The sequence below is a fragment of the Vombatus ursinus genome, unplaced genomic scaffold (assembly GCF_900497805.2).
Source record: "Vombatus ursinus unplaced genomic scaffold, bare-nosed wombat genome assembly UNPS02014959.1, whole genome shotgun sequence".
Classification (NCBI taxonomy): domain Eukaryota; kingdom Metazoa; phylum Chordata; class Mammalia; order Diprotodontia; family Vombatidae; genus Vombatus; species Vombatus ursinus.
Window position 1 is genome coordinate 17,479,872 of NW_020954737.1, and position 26,869 is coordinate 17,506,740.

Here is a 26,869-nt window from a genome sequence, read left to right on the forward strand (position 1 = left end):
TACTAGAGAAATGATGGTACCCAAAAATATTTATAATTTAATTTTATTTAACAAATTAATACTTATTACATATCTACAATGAGCAAGGCGCTATGCTAATCCCCAAGGATCTTGTAGTCTACTTTGTGGAATATGACATATACACTCATCAAGATATGATGTAGAAGGAACAAAGAGAAAGATTATAAGGTGTTCTTGGAAAATTTGAGTAGAATGAGATCACTTTTAGCTGAGGAGGAGATATTGAGCTGTGCTACATAAAGAAGATAATGCTTAGCCTTGAAAGAAGAGCAGGATTTCACCAGATGGTATAGTGCAAAGGAGTATATTCTAGGTGTGGGCCATGAATATGAAAAGCAGCAGGAGATGGCAGGATGAGATCAAGGAATATAGCTAGTCATTTGGTTTACTTGGAATGTAGAGTTCATGAAAGGGAGTAATATGAAATAAAACTGGAAAAGTAAGTCAGAGGAAAATAATAGAAGATTTTAAATAACAGAAGGGAAGGATTTGTTTTCTTCAGTGTATCAGAACATTATAATTATTATCTGAAAATACTTAGCTCTTTTGGGGAAGCAAACTTATGTTTATAAATTTTTTTTCAACTAGAACTATCAAATAAGACTTTAAAGATATTGACACAGATATGGATACCAATCTACTGAAAACATCTCCATCCTTGACCAGTACCTACTATGTCATCAGAAACAGATAATTACTACAAGCCAGCATGGGTTTGTTAAGAAAGAATCATTTCAGACTAACCTTATTTCCTTTTTTGACAGGGTTAATTGACTAGCTGATGAGGGAAATGCCTTGGGCATTTGGAACTGATGTATCTGGGATTTTGGAAAGATAGTTGACTAAGCTTCTTACAACATCCATAAAAAGTGTTGACTTGTAGAATTGGTAATAGTACAATTAAGAAATCATGTGATGTATAATGGATATCATATTGTTTGCCTCCTCAGTAGAGGGTGGGGCTGGGGAGAGGGAGAAAATCTGGAATTCAGAAAATAAATGGAGAGACAGACAGACAGAAACAGAGACACAGAGACAAAGATAGGGAGACAGAGAGAGACCTACCATATGAGACTTTTTCTGAGCAGGGATCTTAGGAGCACTAACTTTCTGTGTAGATGGCAGGGAACTTTGAGCACACTAAGCAATTGACCAAAAGTTATACACTACTCTAACCCCACAAACATTTATTAATTGCACATTATGTTCATGCACTGTGCCTCTTCCTTTTTTTGCATATGCGTGTGTATGTATGTATGTGTGTGCGTTCAGGTATATGTGTATATATGTGTGTGTGTATGTATATGTGTGTGTGTGTGTAATGAGAGACAGAGACAGAAAAAAGAAAAGAAACTTCTCTTGTGCAAAATGGAGTCAGACTTGTAAATTCATTAGTACAAGGAGCTCCTGATGATCTGTACCTTCTCTGTAACATAAAGGCTTAGAATATCGCTTGGGACACAGGTTAAATGATTTGCCAAGGGTCAAAAAGCTAGCATCTTTCAGAAATGGAACTTGAGCCTAGGTCTTCCTGACACAGAGGCAGGCTGATTATCCACTATACCATGATATCTTTCCCTTTCATATATGTGTGTGACACACCAAGGTGGGCTCTGGGGTAGAGTATCCTGGTTTCATTTTACCTCTGCTACTTACTACCCATTTGGCACAAAAATGTGTTTTAATACTTCACCTGTCTTATCTTCAGTTTCATTATCTATATATAAATTGAGGGAGCTAGATTAGATGATTTTTTACTTTCTTCTCTTTAAATCTTTTATTAATGCTTTTCTCTTATTTTACATACCTGTTATTTCCCAATAACTTACCAATCTTGCTTGTCCTCCCCCCATTAGACCCTTCCTTTGTAATACATACACATACATATATATGTGTAATATATATATATACATATATATATACACACACATACATATACACACATACGTGTGTGTATCAGTCAAACAAAACAAATGGTTACATTAGCCATGCCTGAAAATGTATTCCTCATTCTATAACCCCTGCCAAAAGGCAAGAGGCATATTTACTGTACGTAGGATTAGATGATCCCCAAAGTCCTTTCCTACTCAAAATCTTTTAATGATGATTGAAGTGTGAATCTCAGCCCATAGTCTAAAATAGAAATAGGAAATAAAACTTGTGGAATCTGAACACAATACTACATTGCTAGTTTAAAACTACTCTATAGACCAGAGGTCAAAGTCAGGAATTGATCAGTTAGCAAGCTACCGTCTCCTGCAGTTATAAAGACATTGTCTGAATTTTGGGGCAATAGCAGGTCCAAAGCCAGGTAAGATTCACAAAGGGCATATGCTAGGGAAGAACCTGGGAGTCAGGACCAGATGTTTTCCTTTTCAATTTTCTTCTCACTTTAATCCAACTCGCACAACTGCTGAAATCATTTTTTAATACTCAGGTTTGACTATACTACTCCCCTACTTAATCAACTCCAGTGGTTCCCTATAGCGAGTAGAATAAAATATAACTCTTTAATTTGGTGAATGAAGCCCTTTGCAACCTGGCCTCTACCTTTCTTTCCAGCTTTTTATATTTTACTCCCCCTCCTCACTCTTCAATCCACCTGAACTGTCCTTTCTATTCCTTACATATGACACTCCATCTTACATCTCCATTCCTTTGCACTGATCATCTTCCATGCATGAAATCTACTCCCTCCCTCTTCACCTCTGCTCTGTGAGAGTACCTTATATCTTTCAAGAATTGGCTCAAGCATCAACTTATAATGTCTTTCCCAAATTCTCTCCCCTACGCACAACTGCTAGAACCTTCTTTCCTTAAAATACCTCATTTTTACTTTCTATTTATTATATATATAATTATATATGCATATGTTTTCTTCCCCAATTTAATGTAAGCTCCATGAGAGCAGAGATTTGGGTCTTATTATCCTAGCACCTATCATAATGCCTGATGCATAGTAGGTACTTAATAAATGTTTGGTGATTGATTCATGTTTTGAATAATGGCAATTTGTTTTGCTCCAAGTAATAGCTTGAATTTTTGTCATTGTATACCAGCCATGAGTTAACCACAATCCACTCTCTAGTTCAGCTAAAGTTAAGAAAGCTATGAACTCAGGTTTAAATATATGTTTGTAAGTGATTAAAAAGTTTGTATTTAAATTAATCAGTTAGGGTTATAGAAACTGCCAGATAAATAGCCAGCTATAAAAATATCCACATAAGTTTGGTTCAGATTCAGGAAATGTTAAAATCTCCCCCCACCCCTCAAAAAATACCTTAATAATTATTTGAATGAATAGTTGCTAGAACTGCTGCTAATTTCCTTATTGTGGATTGGTTTAGCTGTGACATAGTAACGTATATAATAGAGACATATCTGACATTAAAGCATCTTATTAATTGCTGAGTTGTATTTATCTACCTTTGGGGATTCAGACATGTGTTGAAGTGAGCTACTAACAGGGGATATTCAACTCATCCAGTTGCATTTTGTATCTTTTTTTCCAGTCAACAAACACAAACCATGGATTGAAACCTCATACCATGGAGTCATAACTGAGAACAATGACACTGTCATTTTGGATCCACCTCTCGTTGCCCTGGATAAGGATGCCCCGGTTCCTTTTGCAGGTAGGATACCCTGCTGAGAGGTATTCAGATTGGCTTACTATTAATGTCAGCCTGAGAATTATCAGATTCATAAAACCAATTGCCTTAAATAAATAAGGGTTAATGTCTAATCAGCAAATATGGTGGAATGGTCATATGCCTTGATGGTTTTCAAGAATCTTTTTGGTGACCTGTGTATTGGTCTACTATAGAGCCTTAGTTATTCTAGAATATCTCTCCTTTGGTTTCTCATGTGTGCTCTCTCTCTGTCTCTCTGTCTCTCTCTCTTTCTCTCTCTCTCTCTGTCTCTCTCAACTAGGGGAAGTGTTCATGATATCTTTAGCTCTAGTGGAATGATTCATGGGCCAAAAAATCTGAGCTCTCCTGTTCTTATTGACCATGGAAAGGAGCTATGGCATCTTGTTCTCTGCCATAGTAGATTTTGATGAAAAAGGAATCAGGCACGATTTATGATACTGATCTTGGGCCTCTCTTGGGGGTTTGGGTGATTGGGAATGGGGATTTGGCATATGTTTTGAAAGGGCTATAGAAATAAAATTGGAAGTAAATTAATTTATCTGATTATAACTTATGGCTATTGATTTGCTTAGTCATCTCAATGTATGAAGAGTCCACCATTGACTGTCTATTCAGTTCCTTCCAAGGAGTATACTAGCAGGAAATGGGGATGTGCCCTACTCTTTGGCAGGTATTAAAAGAAAAAAGAAAAGAAAGAAATAGGTTATGAGGAAAAAATGATAAGGTATTTCTGAAGACACTTGCATCATGAGTAATATTGTTAGCACTTTATAACTGTCAGGGGCAAGACAGGAAATTTAATGAAGGTTTTCAAGATTTCTGGAAGATTGCTTTATGATAGATGTATGCCAGGCCGAGGTTTTTACCATTATTAAGTCTATTTTTTCTGACAGTTTGTCTGTTACATTATGAGCTACTTGGGCAGAAAAAAATAGCTCTTTTGCACTTCTAACAGATAAGCTTTGCAAAAGCCTTTTTTTTTTTTATTAGAGAAGATTATGAAGTGTGAGGGGGCAGGGCAAACAGAAGACTTAGCAGTTATGTATAGAAAACCCCATAAAATTCCCTGTGCAGTGTGGAGAGGTACTCTAAGTAGGATGCAAGAGGATAAGTTGTGTGGGGCTTATGTATTATGAAGGACAGTGGCTGTGACGCGTGTGTGTGTTTGCAGCATCTCTCTGTGTTTAAGGTTGGGATTCTTCCAATCCTGAGAAATTCCCCCCAAATAATATTTTCTTTGGAAGACTATTTATTACTCTGTGACTTTCTCCAAGTCAAAAGGTATATTTCTTATTATTTGTAAATAGTATTTTTTTTCTAATTACATGTAAAGGTACTTTCAGTTTTTGAAAGATTTTGAGTCCCAAATTTTTTCTCCCTCCTTCCCTCCCCTCCCCCCTGCCCAAGACAGCAAGCAATCTGATTTGTAAAAGAAGAAACAACAAAAGGGAAAACTCACACACACAAAAAAAGTGAAAATAATATGTTTCAATCTGTATTCAGACTCCATAGTTCTTTCTCTGGATGGAGATAAGCATTTTCCATCATGAGTCCTTTGGAACTGTCTTGGATCATTGTATTGCTGAGAAGAGCAAAGTCTATCATAGTTGATCTTTGCACAATGTTGCTGTTACTGCATACAGTGTTCTCCTATTTCTGTTCACTTTACTCGCATCAGTTCGTGTAAGTCTTTCCAGGTTTCAAAAAGGTATATTTCCAAACACTTTTTTCTCTAGAAGAGGAAAGAATCTTAGTTCTCCTATTTTAACTTGTTAGCACAATGCTTAGAGACAGAGAGAATCATCCTCAAAGTCAGTAAGACCTGAATTGAAGTCCAAATTTTGACAAATACCAGTTGTATGACCCTGGGTAAGTCTCTTAAGCTAACAATGATCTCCAGCAACACTCTAAGACTAAAAGCAACAAAACAAGAACAAATCTGTATTAGTATGAGGAGATTCATCATTAGGAGTTTCCCTGTAGCAATGAAAATATTGTTCTGGAAAAAACATATACACACATAAATATATACATACATGTATACATACATACAAGAACAGTTCAGCAGAATTAACCAAAAATCAACTAAATCCAACATTTTTGGTGGTGTTCCATACCCAAAGACCCCACTTTTGCCAAGAAGGGAGGGAAGTGCATTCCTATATCTCGTCTTTTAAAAAAATTTATTTTATTTTTAATTTATGGAATAAAACAAGCATTTCTATAAGATAGTAGAATAAAAAGATGATTACACATGGGCCAAGTTTGGCCACTATGATTTCATAGAATGGTATTTCTTCTGTTTTGTTGTCATTCTTTCTATTTACATTGTTGTAGTTCATGTGCATGCTGTTTCTGGTTCTTCTTGCTTCACTGCATCAGTTCACATAAGTCTTTCAATGCTTCTCTGTATTTGCCATCTCTATCATTTCTTAAAGTCCAGAATATTATGTTACTTTCATGTATCACAACTTGATTAACCATTATACAGTTGACAGGCAACCACTTTGTTTCTAGTTATTTACTGCTATAATAAGTGCTACTATAAACATTTGGTGCATATGGGACCTTTTTTCTCCTCTAGATCAAATGGTATAAAATTCAGTACTTGTTAGTTGCTTCTCCTTAGCAATTCCCTAGCAAATGACTTCTTTGCAAACTGCCTCAAAAAATGTCCATATTCCTAATGTATTATAGAAAACTAACATCAGACTAAATTGAATTGATGAATTCTAAAGTCTTTTCAACTTCTAATGATGTAAGTCTTTCAGATATATTTGCTCAACATAGGAAAATCTAAATTTATAAGCAGATTCTTTAAGGAGGAAAATATTGTTTATTTTACCAAAGGGAGAAGGAGTTTCATTTAAACAGCAAACCTCTTGAGTGCAATTAAATATAGATTTGAATGGCGAACACTTGATTGAAGGCAAGTGTTCAGGTAAATTCTAACTGCATAAAATGAGGTCTGCTTGAATTTACATTCATGAGTCAAGACATCACCCTTGTGAGGTCATCTGTCCTCTTCAAGAATGAAGGACAAATAACAACTTCTAGGTAAAGGAGTAGGACAGTGTCCCTTCAGTGGTCCTAGCAACATTCATAGCCACACAGAAACCCTTTTAGCTTTAAGGCATCAGCTTATAATCTCTCTTGCTCTTCAAAGTGAAAAGGATTCTTTTAGGATGGCTAAAAAGCCATTTCTCTGGGAGTTATTTGTGATAGTGTCTAAGATAAAGACACTTGCTCCTGCCATCCATCCAGGCTACAGACGTTTATTTTAAAACATTTATCTTTAAAAAGAAAATGTGAAAGATTTATTTGAAGATCCCTATCTTTCCCCTGAAATATAAAAATTCATATCTGTCAATGTTATCCCTTTTAGACACTGACGGACTTTGGGCTCTTGCTGTTATCAGCAGCAATTTGTTTTGTTTCATTTGTCAGCCTTTTCCATTAGTTATTACTTTTAGTTTAGATCCTCATGTAAACTACCATCCATTCCAGATAGCATTTTCATAGGCTTATGGAAGGACTGGAAGGGATACTAAAGAAAATTGAACCCAGCCACATCATTTTATAAATGAGTCTGGAAGGATAAAGTGACTTGCTTAATGTCACACAAGAAGTGAATAGTATATCCTAGATTTGAAGAGAGATCCTCTGACCCCAGCTTCCGTTTTAACCATACCTTTCTGTTTACTGATTGTCTGTGTTTTTGTTTGTTTGTTTGTTTTTGCCAGTTTACTTCTTAAACACTATTATTTTACAAGTCCTTCTACTGATAGAATTAAATTCCACACAGTAATGGAAAGTTAGAGCTGGAAGGGACTTTTGTGATCATGTAGCCCATCTTTTTCTTTTGAAAAATGAGGAAACTAAAGTCAAGAGAAATTTTCATGATTTTCCCATAATTTCATTACTAGTTGGTGCTAGGGCTAGAATTCAAACCAACATCTGTTCACTCCAGATCAAGTATTCTTTCCACTGTACCTCACTAGAATTTAGTGAAATAACAAGTAATTTTGACCAAATAAAGTAGTCATGTCTCCATTTAGTTAATTAAAAAATATCAGAGTATTTCTTATGGAGTTAGGGTATTCTTCCAGGAATCCAAAGGAGATGTTAGGCTTTTTGGATGGGCTTCCTTTACCAGAGAATTCATTATGAAAGAATCTTCATTGTGTGTGCAATGACTGGGACACCTTGAGAGCAGAATTCTGTGACACTTTCAGCTTTGAAGTATGTGTCATACAGTACAAATTTATCTACATGGTATAATTTTCTGGCTGCTGGAAAACCTTTTCCATCCTTCCCTGTGGGGGAAAAAAAACAAACCATGACCTACCTATTAGCTGCATCCATCCAGCCACCCATCAACTAATTAACAAGTGTTTATTGAGCAGTTATAATGTGCCAGGTACTGTGTTGTGGTGACAAAGACACAAATTTTGGGGCAGCTAGGTGGTGCAGTGGATAGAGCACTGGCCCTGAAGTCAGGAGGACCTGCGTTCAAATCCAGCCTCAGACCAAACACTTGACACTTACTAGCTGTGTGACCTTGGGCAAGTCACTTAATACCAATTGCCTAAAAAAAAAAAAAGACAAATTTTAAAAATGAAACAGCATCTGTGATCAAGGAGCTGTCATTCTAACAGGGGAGAAATGTGTGTGTCAATAGATATATATATACATACACATCTATGTATGTGTGTGTGTGTAAAATAAATACAAGGCAATTAGAGTAAGAAGGAGATAACAATTGATTTTTTTGAAAGAAACTAGTTATAAACATACACGTGGTAAGCCTCTCCCACTGAAAGGTCTCATCTCAGTTTCATCATCTTTAAAAATGAGGAGACTGGATCATCCTAGGCAGATGTCTTTCAGTTCTAAATCTAGACCCTTTGATTTACTCAGAATCAGGCCAAACTGATTTAGTTCCAAGCTGCTCAGGTCACACACTCTCTCTTGCTGGGAAATGTATAGTTTAGAAGATGGTATTGGTTGGCAGTCCTGCAATGGCCCACTATGGTCTTTGGGGGTTTTGTTTGTTTGGTTTTGGATTCTGCATGCCAGAATGGTCAGCTTCCTCTTCTGTTTGAAGGTAGAAAAATATGTCCTCAGACGAAGCCACATGATTGACATGAGCTGAGATGATCTCACTGAAAGTGTTGCAAGTAGATACTGACTCAGGGTCAGTAAAAGGAAATTGGTACACACTGATCTCTCCTTTCTTCTATTACACTTACTGTCCAAACCATGTAATCTTACACCTGATTGATGATACTTTTTTTTTCTTTCTTGCTGTTCCATGTCCAAATGTTTTATAATCCCAACCAGTATCTTGAAATCCATGGCCTGATTCTTTTTTGTTATCCACCACAGTGTCCAGCACACAATACGTGGCTCTCAACAAGGGTAATGTAATCTGAGACTACACTAAGTATTGAGGACTAGGGAAGTGATACTCTTGTTCTACACTGCTCTGGTTGGACCAGCTTTGGATCATTGTGTTCAGTTCTAATAAGCCACATTTTTTGGAAGGATATTGATAAGTCAAAGAGTCATTAGAAGAGAGGAAGGCAGCCAAGATGACAATGAAGGGTCTCACATTCATCTAATCTAAGGATTGGTTAGAGGAAGTGGCATGGTCAGTCTGGGGAAGAACAGACTCTTGGTTGAGAATGAGGTAGCTATTTTTAAGTATTTAAACATGTGTTACCTCAAAGAAGGGTTAGATTTATCATCATCATCATCATTATTAGCCACAGGGCAGAACTTAAGTTTAATTACAGAAAAAATTCATAACAATTAGAGCTACCTAAAAATGAAATGACTTGACTCATGCATGTTCCCTTTCCCTGAAAGGCTTCACGTAAAGGTAGACGACCACTTGCTTGGTAAATTACAGAACACATTGTTTTGCAGTTACAGAATGAACCAAATGGCCACTTAGGTACCTTTGGACTCTCAAAATTTGGTCATTCTGTGAGGTACTTGATGAATGTTGCTGAGTCTTAACTGAAACTCATTTGTCTTGTGAACTTCCTTACTTGAGCCAAAGCCATTACCAGTCTTGCGGTCACTCAGGTTCACAACTTTGGAGACATCCTTGACTCTCTTGTTCTCCTTTGTCTCCCATATCTATGCAGCTTCTAGTTCTTCTCAGCTTAGCAGGTGGTGGCACAATGGATAGAGTGCTGGACCTCATATCACAAAGACCCAAGGTCATTTCCTGGCTCCAACACTTAGCTATGTGAGCTTGTACAAATCACTTAACCTATGTCTGCCTTAGTTTCCTCATCTGTAAAATGGAGATAATAACAGCATCTACTGCCTGGGACTATTATGAGATCAAATGAGAGATAATATTTGAAAGTACTTTGCATACCTTAAGGTATTATATAAATTATAGCTATTATTATTCTAACTTCTAAATTTTATTATTCTTCATTTCACACCAAGTCTGCAAGTCTCCCAATACCTGTCCCCTTCTGTTCAACTCAAAAGGCCACCTCTTTGGTTTAGGCCCTCATGGCCTCTCATTTGGATCCTTTTTGCTCACTTAACCCCAGATCTTTGCCACCTCCAACCCATCCTCCACAGGTACTGAATTGATATTCCTAAGGTATCAAACTGATTGTGTTACTCCCACTTCTGAATAAACTACTGTGGCTCCTTTTTACCTCTAAGATCAAATAGGACCGCTCTGTTTGGCTTTTAAATCTCTTTGTTAACCTGGGTCTATCTTTCAAGCATTAGTATTAATTACTTCCTTTTATGAACTTTACAGTCCAGCCAAATTGGCATTCCTGCTGTTTCTTACAAATGACCCCTATTCATCAATGCATGATGCACAGATCTTCCCCTGGGCTGCGAATGTACTCTTCTACCCGAACCCCAACTGGCATCTCTTAGAATTTCTTTGTAATGATATCTGTTCCATAGACCGTGTCTGTGAAGAGGTCTAAATTCTGGCTACTTCCCAGGGAGTGCTAAACCTGAATCATGGCCACTTCTGGCAATATATGTACTTGAGCCTCTTGAAAATGGGCATGTAGAACTAGGGGCTTCTGACTCTTGCCCACAAGCTACCTCCCTTCTTGTGTTTGCAAACTGGAACTGGGGCTATGTCCAAAGACTGGTCACTAGGAAGCAAAAGATGTACATTCATCTGAATTTAAAAGGAGCAAAAACTTCTGCTCTCCCTCTCTTCATCATCTTTTCTGAATGGGTGGCTTGGGCCTCCAACAGCTCTCTTAAAAAAGAGAGAAATTATTTTTTCTTTCTGGGCTGGGCTGGGCTGATCACACATGGCAGTAAACACATGCCATGGTTTAAGTGATTGTGAAAGTGGACCCCAAATCTCTGGCTACCTCTTCTTTCTATTTCTTTCTCCGAGTACAGGTGATCAAACAGCAATCCTGGAAGATGGACTTTTCAAACCCAGTGTTACCTCAGGAGTTCAAAATTTCCTGGGTTTCTCAGTAGTTCCTGGCTGCCTCAGACATTAGAAGATGACCATCAGCAGGAGAATAAACCCACACCATGCCCTGTCTTGCCCCAAATATGGATCTTGAATGAGTTACACAGATAGTGTAAAAACAAAATGCCTGTTCAACAGTCCCACAAAAAATTTCATATTTTAAGTAATAAGTTACCAAAAGAGTATAATAAGAGTTGTGTATATATTTTTCATATATTCTTTCCACCATATCTTTTATTTCCTTCCCCAATCCCACCCTAGAGATCGCTATCTTTAGACACAAATAGGTATAGGCAAAATTATTCTATACATACTTCTATTTATCAGTTCTTTCTCTGGATGCAGATAGTGTCTTTCTTCATCTGTCCTTTGTAGTTAATTTGGGTGTTTATAATAGTTAAAATGACTTATTTTCTCAAAGTTGTTCTTAAAACAATACTGCCATTACTGTATACAATGTTCTCTTGTTTCCGTTCATTTCACTCTTCATTATTCTATGCAAGTCTTTCCATGTTTTTCTAAGATCATTGAGCTCATCATTTCTTATTGCAAAATAGTATTCCATCACAATCATATACTACATCTTGTTCAGCCATTCCCCAGTTGCGGACATCCCTGCAATTTCCAGTCCTCTATTATCTTGTAGACTCCTTGAGAGCAGGGACCACATCATACACATATTTGCATTTCTTTAAGCACCTAGCATAATGCCTTATGCATAGCAAGTGCTTTTATTAATGAGGTTTTTTTTTAATTGTAAATGAAGTTGATGACCATAAAGTCTCTACGAAGTCACTGTGGATATATCCACTTTATGGATGAGGGACCTGATTCAAAAAGAGGCTATGTGATTGGCCCAGCATCATACTATGAATTGGTGATTGAGCCAAAATGGAAACCTAGGTCTCCTGATTCCCTGTCCAGTGGTTTTTTCATTATACCACCCTGTCTCTCTCTGTTTCTTTTGCTTTTTACTTTGGGTCATTGCATCCTGTGTGATCCTGGTGAATGAAATAGAGCCAGATAATACAAATAATGAAATCCTTCCCTGGTTTCTGTAAAGGTGAAAGGAAGACAAATTCCTGGTTATGTCCTTACTCACCACAGTAATATAACATTCACAGAGCAATAGTATGGAACCTATACAAATGGAAACTAGTATCATGAAAATCCCATCCACAGAGAAGTAGCATGTAATAATGCAGGCAGGCTGGGTGTGCACTAAATAATCCAATTTTCACCTCAGCCCAACTGAGAGCTTTTAGGCAACTTGAGAGCCTTTTAAATGTGAAGAAAATTAGTTTAACTTTCAAATATAATTGAGCTACTCATTTGTCTACATTGTGCATGTTTTGGCTTGTCTCTTACAAGGACAGGGGTTGTGGAGAAATGATCAAGCACAATTGGCAGGTTTCTCATACTGGGTAACTCTTTGAAGGCTGCTAGGAAAATTACATGGGATGTGATTTGGCCTAGTTGGATTAGCTAATTATATCTCTTGTATATACATATGGCTGTACTTAGTTTGCTGGCAACATCTGTGGATATTCATGGTTTTTAGGTTGCCACCTCCTGCATCTGTCTCTATGTGTTTGTCCCACCATGTACTGTGCATTCTGTGTACAGAAGATGTAATTATGGCAGAGAATGGTTCTTCCACTGGTAAAAATCTTTTGATTATAAATTACTAGACTTGGTAGAGGGGGACCATGCCTATGGAGTTATTTCATACAGAATGTATCACAGTCACCTATTTATACCACACACCATTGAATGTTTCAATAGATGGTTTAAGTAGGGATGGTGTAATTAATAATAATGTTTATATATGGCTTTAAGGTTTACAAAGTGCTTTACAGATATGCTCACAACAACCCTCAAAGGTAGGTGCTATTATCACCTCCATTTTACAGGTGAGGAAACTGAGACAAACAGATTAAGTGACTCGCCCAGGGTCATATAGCTAACAAGTGTCTGGAGCAAAATTTGAACTCAGGTCTTCCTGATGCCAGGTCCTACACTCTATCCATTACTATGCCACCTAGCTAGGCCACTTGTAAGGAAGCTTATTGTCTGGAAAATGATTCTGTTGAGGCCTACCCTGGTCAGACCATATTTGGAGTATTGTGCTTAATTCTAGCCACCTTATTTTGGGAGAAACATTGAAAAACTGAAGCATGTCCAGAAAATAGTAACCAGAAGGGAGAGTGAACTGGAAGCTATTGGTGAAACTAGGGCTATTAAAACTAGAGAAGAAATGACATGGGGAAATAGGATTTTGGTCTTTAACTATTACAAAGGTGGTCCATAAGAGGCATTGGAGTTTTGGCCTGTAAAGCAGAACATGTAGCAATCTGTGAAATCTCAGAGGGGCAGATCTCTGCTGGATATAAGTAGGCATTCTTGCAATTGGAGTTATCACATCAACAAACACTTGTTAAGTACTATGTGCCAGGTGTTGCACTAAGCTGGGAATACAAAAAGCAAAAAGTCCCTGTCCTCAAGGAATTTATATTCTAATGGGGGAAGATCACACATAAAAGGAAGCATGGACAGCAGGAGAGTCAGAAGTATAGGTCAGAGAAGAGGTAATGAGTTTCCCATTAATAGAAGGCTTCCAAGAAGCTGACTGATCACCTGTTAGAGATGTTATAGATAGGATTCATGCTTTTGGGAGGAGCTAGGCTCAGTGACCTAAAAGTCTGTTCCAGCTCTAAGACTGTATGATTCTGTGATTTGAATATTGTCAGTTGGCTCTGAGGGACAGAGATTACACAATTCTTCTGCCACCAAATCTATAGTTCTCATGCCACACTGGCCATTTGGAGAAGTGGTAAGAAATAAAGTTGGAAAAGTGAGTTTGTACTCACTTTTGGGGATGGATTGTAGAGAATTTTAATGCCAGACAAGTGAAGTTTGAACAACAGGGGTAAAAAGCTATTGTCTCATCTTTGATTACTCCTCTTTTATTACTGCTACTATCTTAATTGAGATTCTTCTTACCCTTTAGTAAAATAGGAGATAAAACAATGTTAATAATTGATAGATAAGTAAATTAGTTGACATTCTGAAAGCAGAATTTTAAAGAGATTAATCTAGTAAGAGATTGCCATTAGAGAATCCAGTATGGAGGAAGGACATTAAAGTTGAGGCCTCAGCGTTTAGGCCCAGCCGCTGGAACCAATTCTTTCTGTTTGGTAGCAAGATATCCATGAGGAGTCCTAGGTCAACAGTTCACAGGATCAATATCAATTTAACTGAAGTCATTATCTGCACCATCACTCCCAACCTGTATCTTTTCTAAACTAAACAATCTCTGTCAAAAGTGCCACCATTTTACTGGTCTCCTAGCTTTGTAACCTTGGTGTTCTCCTGAGCTTTCACTCTCTCATAGCACATGTCCATTCAGTTGCCAAATCTTATTGTTTCTACCTCCACGACCTCTCTTTTCATGCTGTCCCTCCTTCTCTCCTCACAGTTATCCTACTTAGTTTGGACCCTCAAAACTTCTTGCATAAATTATTACAACATCCTCTTAACTACTGTAGTCTTCCTGTCTTACCTCTCTGCACTTAGTTGTCCCCACATTGTGGCCAAAATTTCCTTAAAAGCAGATTTGAGCATGTCACTTTCCTATTCAATGAACTCCAGGGGTTTCCTGTTGTGTCTATAATCAAGTCTATAAACCCTTACAACTATTTGTGTTTTCCTTCCTAAACCACCTTGTATTTAACCACTTCTCATTTATTTATATTTATTCTGTTTGTTGTCATTTGGTTGTTTTTCAGTCATACCCAATTCTTCATGACACCATTTGGGGTTTTCTTGGCAAAGATGCCAGGGTGGTTTGCCTTTTCCCTCTCCAGCTCATTTGACAGATGAAGAACTGAGGCAAACAGAGTTAAATGACTTGCCCAGGGTCACACAGTAGTAAGTGTCTGAGGCCACATTTGAACTCTGGATGGCAAGTCTTCCTGACTCCAGGCCCTGCACTCTATCCATCATGCCAACTACCTGCCCTATTTATTCCCTTTACGTTTGTTCTTTATGTACTTATGTATATCCTAGTTTTTTCCCCATTTTAATGTAAGCTCTTTGTATTTCCTGATTATTTTATTTATTATATCTGTATCCCTAGTGCCTAGCACTGTGCTTAATAAATGATGATTGATTGATGTCAACCTCATTGCTACTCTATCTTTGGTACATCAGTTCCTCTGGTATTAAGTTCTGTCTTGTGCCTAGTTTCCATGGAAAAAAAAATATTTGAGCCATATTGTATTCCAGGTTCTCCGAATCTTGGTTCCTTCTTTGTCCTTTAGTCTTGGTGCAATGCAAAGAATGCTGGATTCTGAGTTGGGAGACCTCAGTTTGAGGGGTGATTCTTCCAATATAATGGGAGAGTCTCTTTTCCCTCAGATCTTTGAATTACATGACCTTTAAGCCCTTTATGTCAACTATGTTCTAGCCAAATTGAACTACTTACTGAACTCAATAAATAAACATTTATTAAGCACCACCTATGTGCCAGATGTTTCGCTAACTGCTATCCATTATCCAAGGATGGAATGGATGCTAGGGGTGAGGAACTTGATGCTTTCATGTAGTCCTGGAGCACAATTTCTGCTTGCTTCCACCTCTTAGAAACCCTAGCTTCCTTCAAGCTGAGTTCTCGCATCATTTTCCATAGAAGACTTCCTTGATCTCCTTTGTTGCTAGTGCTCTCTCCTTTTCCAAATAATCAAATATAGACTTAACAGTTTAGAGGTTATGCTTCCTCTAGAAGAATATAAACTCCTTGAAGGCAAGAATTGTTATTTATTTATTACATTCATTTCTATATAGTTTTTGTATCATGTACATCTAATACAATGTGTTGACTGTGCACATTAATAAACACATGTTGGATTGGATTGCAATTCTAACATTCTATGATTCTCTATATTTTTTTATGAGTGGATTTGTCTGACTGGTATCTCAGCCTCTTCTAATGACTAATTTCTTGCCCTTGGCTCCCATGACTGGGTCCTGAATTCTTCTTTTTGGACTTTATTGACACCAATCACCCTCCTCACAAAGTAGACCTGCACCATTTGCCTGCCCCTCTCTAAATGGACATCTTTAAATAGACATGCTGGTTCTTGCACTCAGCCTAGACAATTTGCTGATAGTACTTCCATCCCTCCATCCTTTCCTCCTGTGGATAGATATCTTCACATCACACCTCCATTCATCCATTGGTTAATGTTCCTATCTGTTCATACCTCTAGTAACCAACCACTGATCTTACTCTCATACTCTGGTTCCTGGCCTTCATCTATTCATGCTTGAATTCCTGATCTCAGACTTTCTGAGGCTAGACCATTTAGCAGCCACTCCATCCTTGGATTAGACATCTAATGATTCCTACATGTAAACTAATAGAGATGATTCTTTATAAGTATAAAATACCTTTTGTGTTACATGTTGTTTGACTTATTGGTTTTTACCCTTGTTCTCCCTGAGATCCTTGAAGGACTAAGTATTCTATTATCATGTTCCATGTTGCTGAAAGGAACAGTTGTTCACCACTGTCTCTACCAAATTTCAATCCAAAATCTTTGTTTATAAATAGACCCTTTCTAGGATCTTCCTCTCTCCCCCAATACTGACCCATTCCCTGGGAGAGTGAAAATGGTAGAAATGATTTTCTGAAATGGATGGTGTCACAGAGTTGCCTTGAGCAGAACAAGCAAGAAGTGAGGCATAGAGCCACAATTAATGATTATTGCAAAGCTTTTAATCACCAGGGATGGATGGGGGAAATTGCAAAAGGCTTTTACTTCTGAAATGCTTCTGTTTTAATAACATGGTGTCAGGATTTCAATTTTTACTCTTTTATTGCCATTAAATTGACAGCTCATAGAAGTCAAGTTTTAAAAATAATAAAAAATAAAACAATTGTGGGTGTTCTATCAAAGCTCTTTTGTATAACTCCAAAGACAAATTGAAATGTTACATGTAGTTGGAATAGATGGAGGTATTAGAGACTTCCCAAATGGACCACTAAGGAATAAGACTATGAGCAAACAGAAGTCTGAGCAAAACTTTTCATCTTGTCTTTTAGCCTGTAACCTGGCACAGACTGGCTTTTGCTTCAGTGACATGAGGCAATCTTGTCAGCCAGCTGTGGTACCTTGAGTTAGGACCTACAGGTTCATCTGAGTCATCCTGACCATCTATGTCTTGCCACTGGACTTCAAGTGACTCTGGAGGAGAGAGTGGGGCTGACGACTTTGCACAGCCCTGCCTCACTTAAATCCAGTTCACTTGCAAATCAAGACATCACCTTCCTGATGTCATTGGTCCTCTCCAGGAACAAAGGATGAATAACAACAGGTTCATCTAAGAAAGCAGTCTGTGGCTTTCCCATACCTCCCTTTTATTTTCTCCTTCCCTCATTTGTATTTTCTGTTGCATCCTATCTTTCCTAAAAGATGGGCACACTACGGATGGACAACAGATGCCAGTTCATCTTGTGACAGGAGGTTGTTTTCTTTTCAATGAACTATAATAAAATAGGCATCTTTTTGCTTCCAGAGTCTTTGAATTTCAGGATGGAGAAGATGATGCTTCTCTTACCCTCCCACTGACATCCCAAAGGAGCAGAGAAGAATGCTAAGAAATCTTTCACTTATCTGGATTATTTCTGTTTAAGTGACCACACATATCACATAGAGTGCTTTGCTAGCCCTCAAATTCTTACATGCAACCATCCCACATCTGTCCCATGTAATTGCTACCCCAAACCTTCCATCTAATTGCCATCTTTCTCTCCCTAGTAAACAAACCATTATACCAATTATTTTTACCTTTTTCTCTTGGAAGAAAAAATTAGCTTTGACTACTTAGCCAGTGCTTTACTTACATACCATTGAAAGAGGTTCTATCTTTACCGTGAAGACCAATACAAATCATAGAATGTCAGGGCCAGAAGCAGGGTCCATAGAGTGCATTTAGCTTAACCTGTTTGCTTGGATTCTGTGTATTGCTGAGAATAGAAAAGTCATTCACAGCTAGTTATCTTACAATATTGCTATTACTTTGTACACAATGCATTTCACTTTGCATCAGCTCATGTAAGTCTTTCCAGGTTTTTCTGAAAGCATCCTGCTTATCATTTCTTATAGCACAATAGTATTCCACTGCAATCGCATAGCACAATTTGTTCAGCCATTCTCCAATTGATGGCATACCCTCAATTTTCAAAACTTTGCCACTGGAAAAGAGTTGCTATAAATATTTTTGTACATATAGGTCCACCTATGCCCAAAGTGTTATAAAACCATGCATACCCTTTGACCTAGCACTACCACTACTAGGTTTATATCCAAAAAGAGATAAAAACAAAAAGGAAAGGGACCTATGATTCTCACCCAGGGGCAGCAAACTTTTCCTATCAACCTTCTAAGTTGTCTTTGGCTGAAAAATTATTTCACCTGGTCCTTTTGTGGGTTGTGCCGCTTCAGGAATTGTTTTATGTCATTATTTAAAGGAGTTTGAAGGAATTGGGGGGGAGAACTCAGGCAAGTTGCTGCCTTTTCTTCTTCATCTCTGCCCCCTAAAGTACTTCTTTACCAGCTACTTGGCATCTTGTTCTGATTTGCTGAGAAATTAACCATTTACTAGTCACTCTTCTTCTTTTCTCTCTTCTCCTTACCCATTTCTCTATTTTCCTTCTCTGGGTATAATTCAGTCTTGTTTGTACAACACCATCGAGGCTGGCTGGGATCCTCTGGGTTAAAATGGTTGCCAAGCTCCACTCTAGATTATATTGTTATTTAGCAAGAGACTGAAAGGTGATGGTCATTGGCTCAATGAGGAGGGGATAGAATGGGCAAATCTGCCTACAGGGTGCATTTCCTGTGGAGAGAAGTCCTGGGGCCATTGAATAGATGAGTAATATGCAGCTGTGATCTAACAATGCCAGAATGATTGGGGTAAAAAAAATTGAGAAACCCAGTCATTTGAGCAGTTTCTTTGTTGCCTGTGGTAGTTTGCTCAGTTGGATTGAGTCTATGCCAATAAGACTAAGTCATGAATCTGATCTGGTCCCCATGTGGGCCTGCTAGCTCTGTTTCCAATCCACAGTCACTGGCTATGGATTAGTTTAGGCCAGAGGGAGTGAGATAAAATGGACAAAATTACTAGTCATGAATGATCAGAATGGGAAGTGTCCTTAGAGGTGATGGAGGCCAATTCATTTTATAAATAAGGAAACCATGATCCAGAAAGATAATAATATTAATAATAATAATAATAACAATAATAGTAACTATCATTTATATAGCATTTACTATGTGCTAGGCCCTGTGCTAAGTGCTCTACAAATAATATATATATATATATATACACATATATTTTGTATGTATATATATATATAATTTGTGTTTTTTATATATATATATATATTCACAACCTTGAAGGGTAGGTACTATTTTTTTTTTTACTTTTTATAGGTACTGTTATTATACTCCTTTTATAGAAAAGGAAACTGAGTCAGATGGAGGTTAAGTGACTTGCCCAGGGTCACACAGCTAATAAGTATCTAGGGCCATGTTTGAACTCAGTTCTTCCTGGGTCCATGCCCCGATCTCTATACCCTGCATTACCTTGCTGCCTCTACTGTCTTCAGATAAGTACTTGGCTTGCTGCCCCTACTGGACTTCAGACAAATCACAACTAGTTAATGATGGAATCGGTACCATTGCTAATTTAGTTATCTTTCTTCCCAACCACTCTTTTCAGTAGGTCAGCACCAACCCATTCACATTTTGAAAGGAAGAAAAGACAAAAGAAAAAACTCAAATTCTCTTATATCCCACTGACATTGCAACATTATCCTTCTCTTAGGATGCAACAACAACGTATTTGTTTAGGCAACCTCAAACCACCTAATTATTATCATTATATTTAATGTATTATATTATTTTCATAATAGCTCATATATCTACAACATTTTAAGGTTTTATAAATGCTTTCCTCATAGCAATCCTACAAGGTAAGTAATCTGAGTTGTATTATCTCCATATTACAGATAAGGAAAAACTGAGATGCAGAGAGGCCAGACAGTTTGCCCAGGGCAGGGAGTGCAAGAATTACTATCCCTATTTTACAGATGAAGACACTGAGGCTCAGAGAGACTAGGCCTTTTTCTCACAACCACATGGCCAGTAGGTAGAGCAAGTATTACTATCATCATTTTATACGTCAGTATTTTCCACAGTGTAGTAAGTTATGGAGCCAGTATTCAGACCTAGATCCCCAAATCATTCAAGGCTCTAAGCCCAAACCATTTCTTGCTATACTAATGCTATTCTCACACTGATATGACTCCCTTAATGTATTATTCAATATTTAGGGGATTCCCTTTTGGCAGTGTATTCATGGCCTTATGTTTAGGACAGAATGGGGGGTGGGGGGAATTAACAGACTTTATAGCAAATTGGGCCATTTGAAAACATCCTAGAAAATGCATTTGAAGAGAGCCAAAATTTGTGGTCGACAATGTCAGATAAGAAATTATTGAAAACCAGTTGAGTGTTTCAGCAAGTGAACTTCTTCATGGCCAGGTGTGGCTAAATTAATGTCCATTAATACCTCTTATCAGGAGCCATCTTTTAGGCTTCCTAGCATAGCCATATTGAGTATGCACAAAAATGGAAACCACCACAAATATTAATTATGAATATAAATTTGTAAGGTCAATTATTTTATTTTTATGGGCCTATAGGGGCTATGAAGGAAGAGCCTAAAATATCTTAGGCTCATTTGAAATTCCGAATCAAGGAGGGGAAAGCAAATGGGGGTTTATAGTGAACTGAGCTTGGCAAAATGTCCAGAGCACGATCTGCTAATACCTTGGCATCAGTTCAGAGTCCAATTTTATTATCTTGTAGAGCTACTCTGAGCTGTCTGTAATCACAGTCTAGGCATCAAAGGCCAGCTGTCCCCCCTGAACCTTGACAGTCTATATAAACTAATTACTTTTTTATGGGCCATTCTTTCCATGGTGTGGAGAGAGGACCTATTAAACCAAGTTCAATATTATATACAAACTTTAAAAATTATTATTATTTATCTAGGTTCCAGCTGTTTGCCTTAGTAAATGACATTCCTGGCAAGGGCTGGGTTGTGTGACCATGGACTTAATTAAAATACAATATACTTTTTTGTTATTAAACGAAAAGGTGAATACTGGTAGATCCAGATATTCTTTCTTCACATTAGGACTACTAATAGCAGATTTATTCAAGGGGAAAAAAAAGAATTAAACCTTGAAGGTTAAATTAAAGATCTATCTGCTTTATTTTAAAATGACCAAATCACACAACCCAACTTAATTGATATTGCTTTCTGATAGAGTTCATTTTAAAGATGTAAGAATTGTTACCCAGTCTCAGCTCCAGGGCCCTTTCAGTCCAGGAGTCTTCCCTTCTTGGAGGAGAGGCTGTGAATATCCTCCCTAAAGTCAATGCCCCATATTTATAGAGGACCTCAAATATTCCTTTTGTCTAATTCTATTGGATTTGTAATGCCTACCAGAAATGTCAAAGGTAAATAAGTTTGAGCCTTTGTCAAACAACCTTAACATGTAGCTATAGACAATTTTCTTAGTGATTTCATTCAGTCATTCATCAGACATTTATGTTGTTTGGTAAGTATAATCAGTTAAAATGGGAAGCTGTTGGAATTTTCTTCTCTACCCACCTCCAAACAGCTGTAGATTAGGTTAGGTTCTCCCCCATCCCCATCACATTTCATGCCCCTTTTCCTGGGCACACACACACACACACACACACACAAAACCTAGTTATGGTTCCAACTAAAGCTATGGGAATGAATGCAATATCCAAGCAAAAGACTACAGTGAGAAGAGGAGAAGGTCAAGGATAGAATCTTGTGATATAACCAGACTGAAGAGATAGGAAGAGTATGGTGGGTGGGAACAATATCTTAAACCTTGACTGAGGGCTGACTTACAGAAAACTTTTTTTTAAGACTTAGAAAGAACCAAGGAGATCCTATGGACCATAGAAACAGTTGTGAATTCCCCAGCTTTTACAGTTGAGGATTTGGAGACCCAGAATGACTGACTTGTACAACCCTAGTTAATGTCTGAAAAGATCGGACTAGTTGCCATTTTGAGGGCCCTCCTGAATGGAAGATTCTATGGTTCTGTCACAGAGGCCAAAACAGAACTGGATGGCTGGTATTCTGCCTCCTAGGCCAGTGCTCTTGCAGGAACCCACAGTAGAAGGCAGACCTTTAACTCAGTTGTAAAACAGGGGTAAGGCCTGGCCCCTATACCCTTCACTCCCCTCTACTATCCCCTTCTCCCCTTTTCAGCAGTGGCCCCACCATATACCTAGCCATCTCTAGTTTCCTGCTGCCCTTGCCCTCCTATGAGAGAAGACAATATACTAAGCCCACTACTCTGACGTGATAGGGGTTTAATATAATACCACTCTAAGGGGATTTGTATTTTAAAACAGACCTTTGGAGAGGGCAATGCTGACTTGAAAGGACTGGGTTGCTAATCATCATAATTAAAACAATCATAATAACTACACTGCAATCATAATAACAATTTCATTTGAACCTTACAACAACCCTGAGAAGTAAGTGCTATCATCATCATCATTATTTTCCTTTTTATAGCTGAAGAACTGAGACAAACAGAGGTTAAGTGACTTGCCTAGGCTCAAACAGCTACAGGCCCTGCTCTCTGTCAAGCCACCAAGCTCCTAATGAGGCTAATGATGGGTTGACATTTGGGGAAGAGCACCCTCATCAATTTCCCTCAAATCATACCACATAAGGCAACTGTCTGACTTGCCTCCATATAGTTGGTTCTATTCCTTGTGTTTTGAGTATAACGTGATTGACTGAAATCTGGTGTGGATTGTCTAAGTTAACCCTGTGATGGGTTGAGAAGGAAAAATTGCTTGCTTCTGAGTCATTATTGGTTGTTTTTGGAGAGAATTGGCCTATTTTCTTTATTCTTATGCACTTTAGATTCTGTTATAAAGGGAGATTTTCAAAAATAATTGCCAGTCTCTTATAGACTGCTGAGTTAAAGCCATTTCTAGGACAGATAACAGTTAAGGGAATATTATTAAGTGATTCAGGTACAAATAGAATGATTGCCTCTCTGAGCTTAAAAGGACCTTGAAGACCACTCTCTACTCTTAACAGAGGCTTAGAGGAAGAAAGTGACTTGTCCAAAGTCACAAAGATAATTAAGAGTAGATGGAGCTGGTACTTGAACTCTGATTTCCTGATTCCAAATCCAGTAGTACCCTTTCCGCTACCTACTACTGGCTGGCCACCTCCATTAGCAAGAAGTTAAAAGGCCAGTCCTGAACTATATCCAGTATTTCCAAGAGCATGTGCATGTATGCATGCGCACATGCATGCACATAAGATTGGTAGAAGATATTTAAAGATATAAACTGAGAAAGAAACAACTTTCCTCAATAGCATTTGGTAAATACTATAATCTGAATATCATCTCTCACTTTAGCTTCAATGAGAGGATTTCATGATAGGAAAATGGCCTTTTTTGTCTAAAATGTAGGCCTTTCCAGCCTAGAATCTAACTGTCCTCACTGGTCTGTGGAAATTCCATATTTTTTTATGAGTTTAAGCAGTAAAAGCAGTTGACTTAGCCAGAAAAAGAGTGATAAATACTAATTGAATTTTACTTTACCATGTCCTGCAGTTGGAGATAAGGAAGCTTAAAGATGATGACAGGAAAAAAAAACAAACAACATATAGTCTGTTTTCTTGCATGGCAAATACCAGCATTACCTGACTGGCAATCTCTCCTCCTTTTCTCCTAATGTGCAAACAGTACTCAGCCTATCAAAGTATCCCCTGGCCTCAGTGGCTGCCAGAGTAGTTGTTAATATTCAAAGTAATTACTCAGTGGTATTTACAGCATACAGAGAGGGCTTTACACTGATAGAAACTGAACTAGAAATCACCAACCCAGAACTCCACTACCTCATGACTTTTCAGATCTTCAAATGGTGCCTTTGAGTTCCACATTAAAAAAAAAACACAAATTATTAGTTAATTTTTTGATTCTTGGATTAAAAGTAATATTACACCCTAAAAGAAACTAAAAATGTTATAATAATAAAAAAGGGAATATTAACCAACATGGAGTAAGAAGCAGAGGGTTTAATTTCTAATATTAAAATATTTTGAATACATGCCAAAAAAAATCATTAATTTTTCACGAACCATTAGGAAATAATTCTGCCACAGACTTCCATGGCAAATCAGGATTAGTAAAGAATTCACACTGGAAAGACACAGAAGGAAGGAGTACTTTATTTTGTTTTTGAAACACTTTTCTGAACATCTTTCCTCCTTTGCTATCATTGGGTGAAGCTTTGCCTCCACCACTGACAATAACAGCTAGCTCTACCTCCTATCTGTTGTTTTGGCTCTGCCTCTGGAGCCATCACTCCATTCTCAAGCCACCTTCTTGTCATTAATCACTAAAGCTCCACGTCCACAGCTCTATCTGATCCTCTGCTCGTGCTTCTTTATTGCCTTTCACTGTTTCCCCTTTCTTCTATGTTTGCTCTAGATAAGTGATCTTTTAGATTCCTTCTCACAGCCCCAAAACCTAGAGGCTGCTGTTAATATTGTTGTAAAGACTACCTAGGCTATTCATCATTTTTTCCCCTTATTTTTCACCAGTCTAACGTTTCTACCCAGATATCCAAAGAGAGTGATCTAAGGTGGCTTCTGTGAGATACTTTGCCTCATACCTCCACTGAATTGGTTCCCTAAAGAGTCTCTAAATAAGTTGCAGTGTGGCCCTTCCTCACTTCTATCCACAGAAGATGAAGCCTATATGGGTTAGAGTGACTGGTTTTTCTCTTACCTTTCAAAGATTCAGAGATGGGTTATGAGCCTCTCCGTGCTGTCTTAAGTTTTTCATTGCTTCTTTGCTGAGGTTTTGGACAAAGGCATATATCTATGTGTCTTTGTTGGGCCTTTTAAATCCCATGAGGCCTTGTGTTACAAATGTTATTGAAGTTTTAATAAGGCCCAGGAAAGTAGGCAAACAATGGTAGGAGAAGGTGAGGGGCATAAGCAGTGAATCTTCTCCTGAGCGATATTTATGGCATTACAGCAAAGCCCTTATAATACACACAAATATATGTGTGCATGTACACATACTATTATGCATATTAAATTAAAATATTTTTCACTTTCTAATTAGCATGACCTCAAATGTGACCATTTTATGCCTATTAAAGGATTTAATGGTATTTTTAAGTACAGCCACAATCACAATTCAAATGTATTTTTTTGTGTCCTTTGACAATGATGCTGGTAAATTTTGACTCCTTCCTATGATTGAATTGGCCCCCTGAGATTGACCAATACTTCTGTCTCCATAATGCTAAAACAATCAGTAAATTCAGTCAAGCAGGCTTTTTATTCAAACAAAAACAACACTACATGGATTGAATTTTCAATCTTTCTGACAGTTATTTTGAAATCAGGGTGACCCAAGCTTTGGCAACCAAATAAACAGTTGTGTCCTTTGTGAGTAGCCAGACAGTTCCCATAAACAGCATGTCCATTTTGCACTAACCAGTATTTGGTGAAAAAAAAAATTAACTGACTCTTTGCTCAGAACAAAAGCATTAACTTTCCACTTTTTAACCAATTGTGTTGGTATCTAAGAATGTAAGGCTTGCTACTAATATATTCAGAACTTCAGGGAAAGGAAAGTCTGATAGGAATTAACTTCGTTCATCAGGAAAGTAGCAATTTTGAAATCTAAATGCATGTGCACACATGCTTTCTATCTGTGAGGTGAGAGGTGGTTTGGCGTAGTGGTCTTAGAGCCAAGAAGAACTATAGGTTCAGTTCCTGCTTCTGAGAAACACTGGATTTGTGACTATGAGCAAGTCACTTGATTTCTCAGTACTCCACTAACTCTTAAAGACTATAATTTACAGATGAGCTATCAGTCAGTATCAGTGAAGAGAATTTTCACATAGGTAGTTCTATTTACTAAAGAAATATCTGGTCCATATCCAAAAATGGGCAAGGTACTTAAGGGAATGGGAAGAAAAATACAAGATGCGGCCTTTGATATCAAAAAGCTTATAGACAAGGCACTTATTAACACCAGAAAAACTTACTGAGGAGAAAAGTCATAGCACAGGGCTAGATCCCTAAGTAAATGTTCCATGTGAAGGTCAGTGCATTGAGATGGATGATCTGAATTCCAGGCTCCTGAGGCTTCTTTACACCCGCATCTCTGATCATGGTCACATGATCCCTTGTGTACAAGAATCATGATGAGGAACCTTCATAAAGTCATAAAGTACCAGCAGAAAATAAAGTGAAGCACTTTATTTGAAAAAGGTAATTTTAGAGCATGTCTCACTTATTACACATGGCTAATTGGTCACTCTGCCTTACATCTCTCCTTACTTTGAACCACCGACTTCACAACTGCCAAAGTGATTTTCTTACGTATTTTCTGACCGTGTCACTCACTCGATCTCAGTAAACTTCAGTGGATCCCTATTCCCTCCAGTATCTTTCCAGTCTTTTGACAAATTATTCCCCTGGCTGGCTTATTTGGTGTTCTTTAGACATGAAACTTCATCTCCCATCTCTGTAT

The 26,869-nt window shown here is 37.8% G+C and overlaps 1 protein-coding gene across 1 annotated transcript in view; it reads left to right on the top strand.

The window, feature by feature from the left end:
- The first annotated feature begins 730 nt into the window (after positions 1-730).
- Positions 731-26,869, top strand: part of CLSTN2 (calsyntenin 2) — a 539,158-nt gene continuing 513,019 nt past the window's right edge. The window contains exons 1-2 of the mRNA XM_027845178.1: positions 731-734; positions 3,534-3,656. Coding sequence (XP_027700979.1) covers positions 731-734; positions 3,534-3,656 — 127 coding nt within the window. The remainder of the gene's footprint in view (positions 735-3,533; positions 3,657-26,869) is intronic.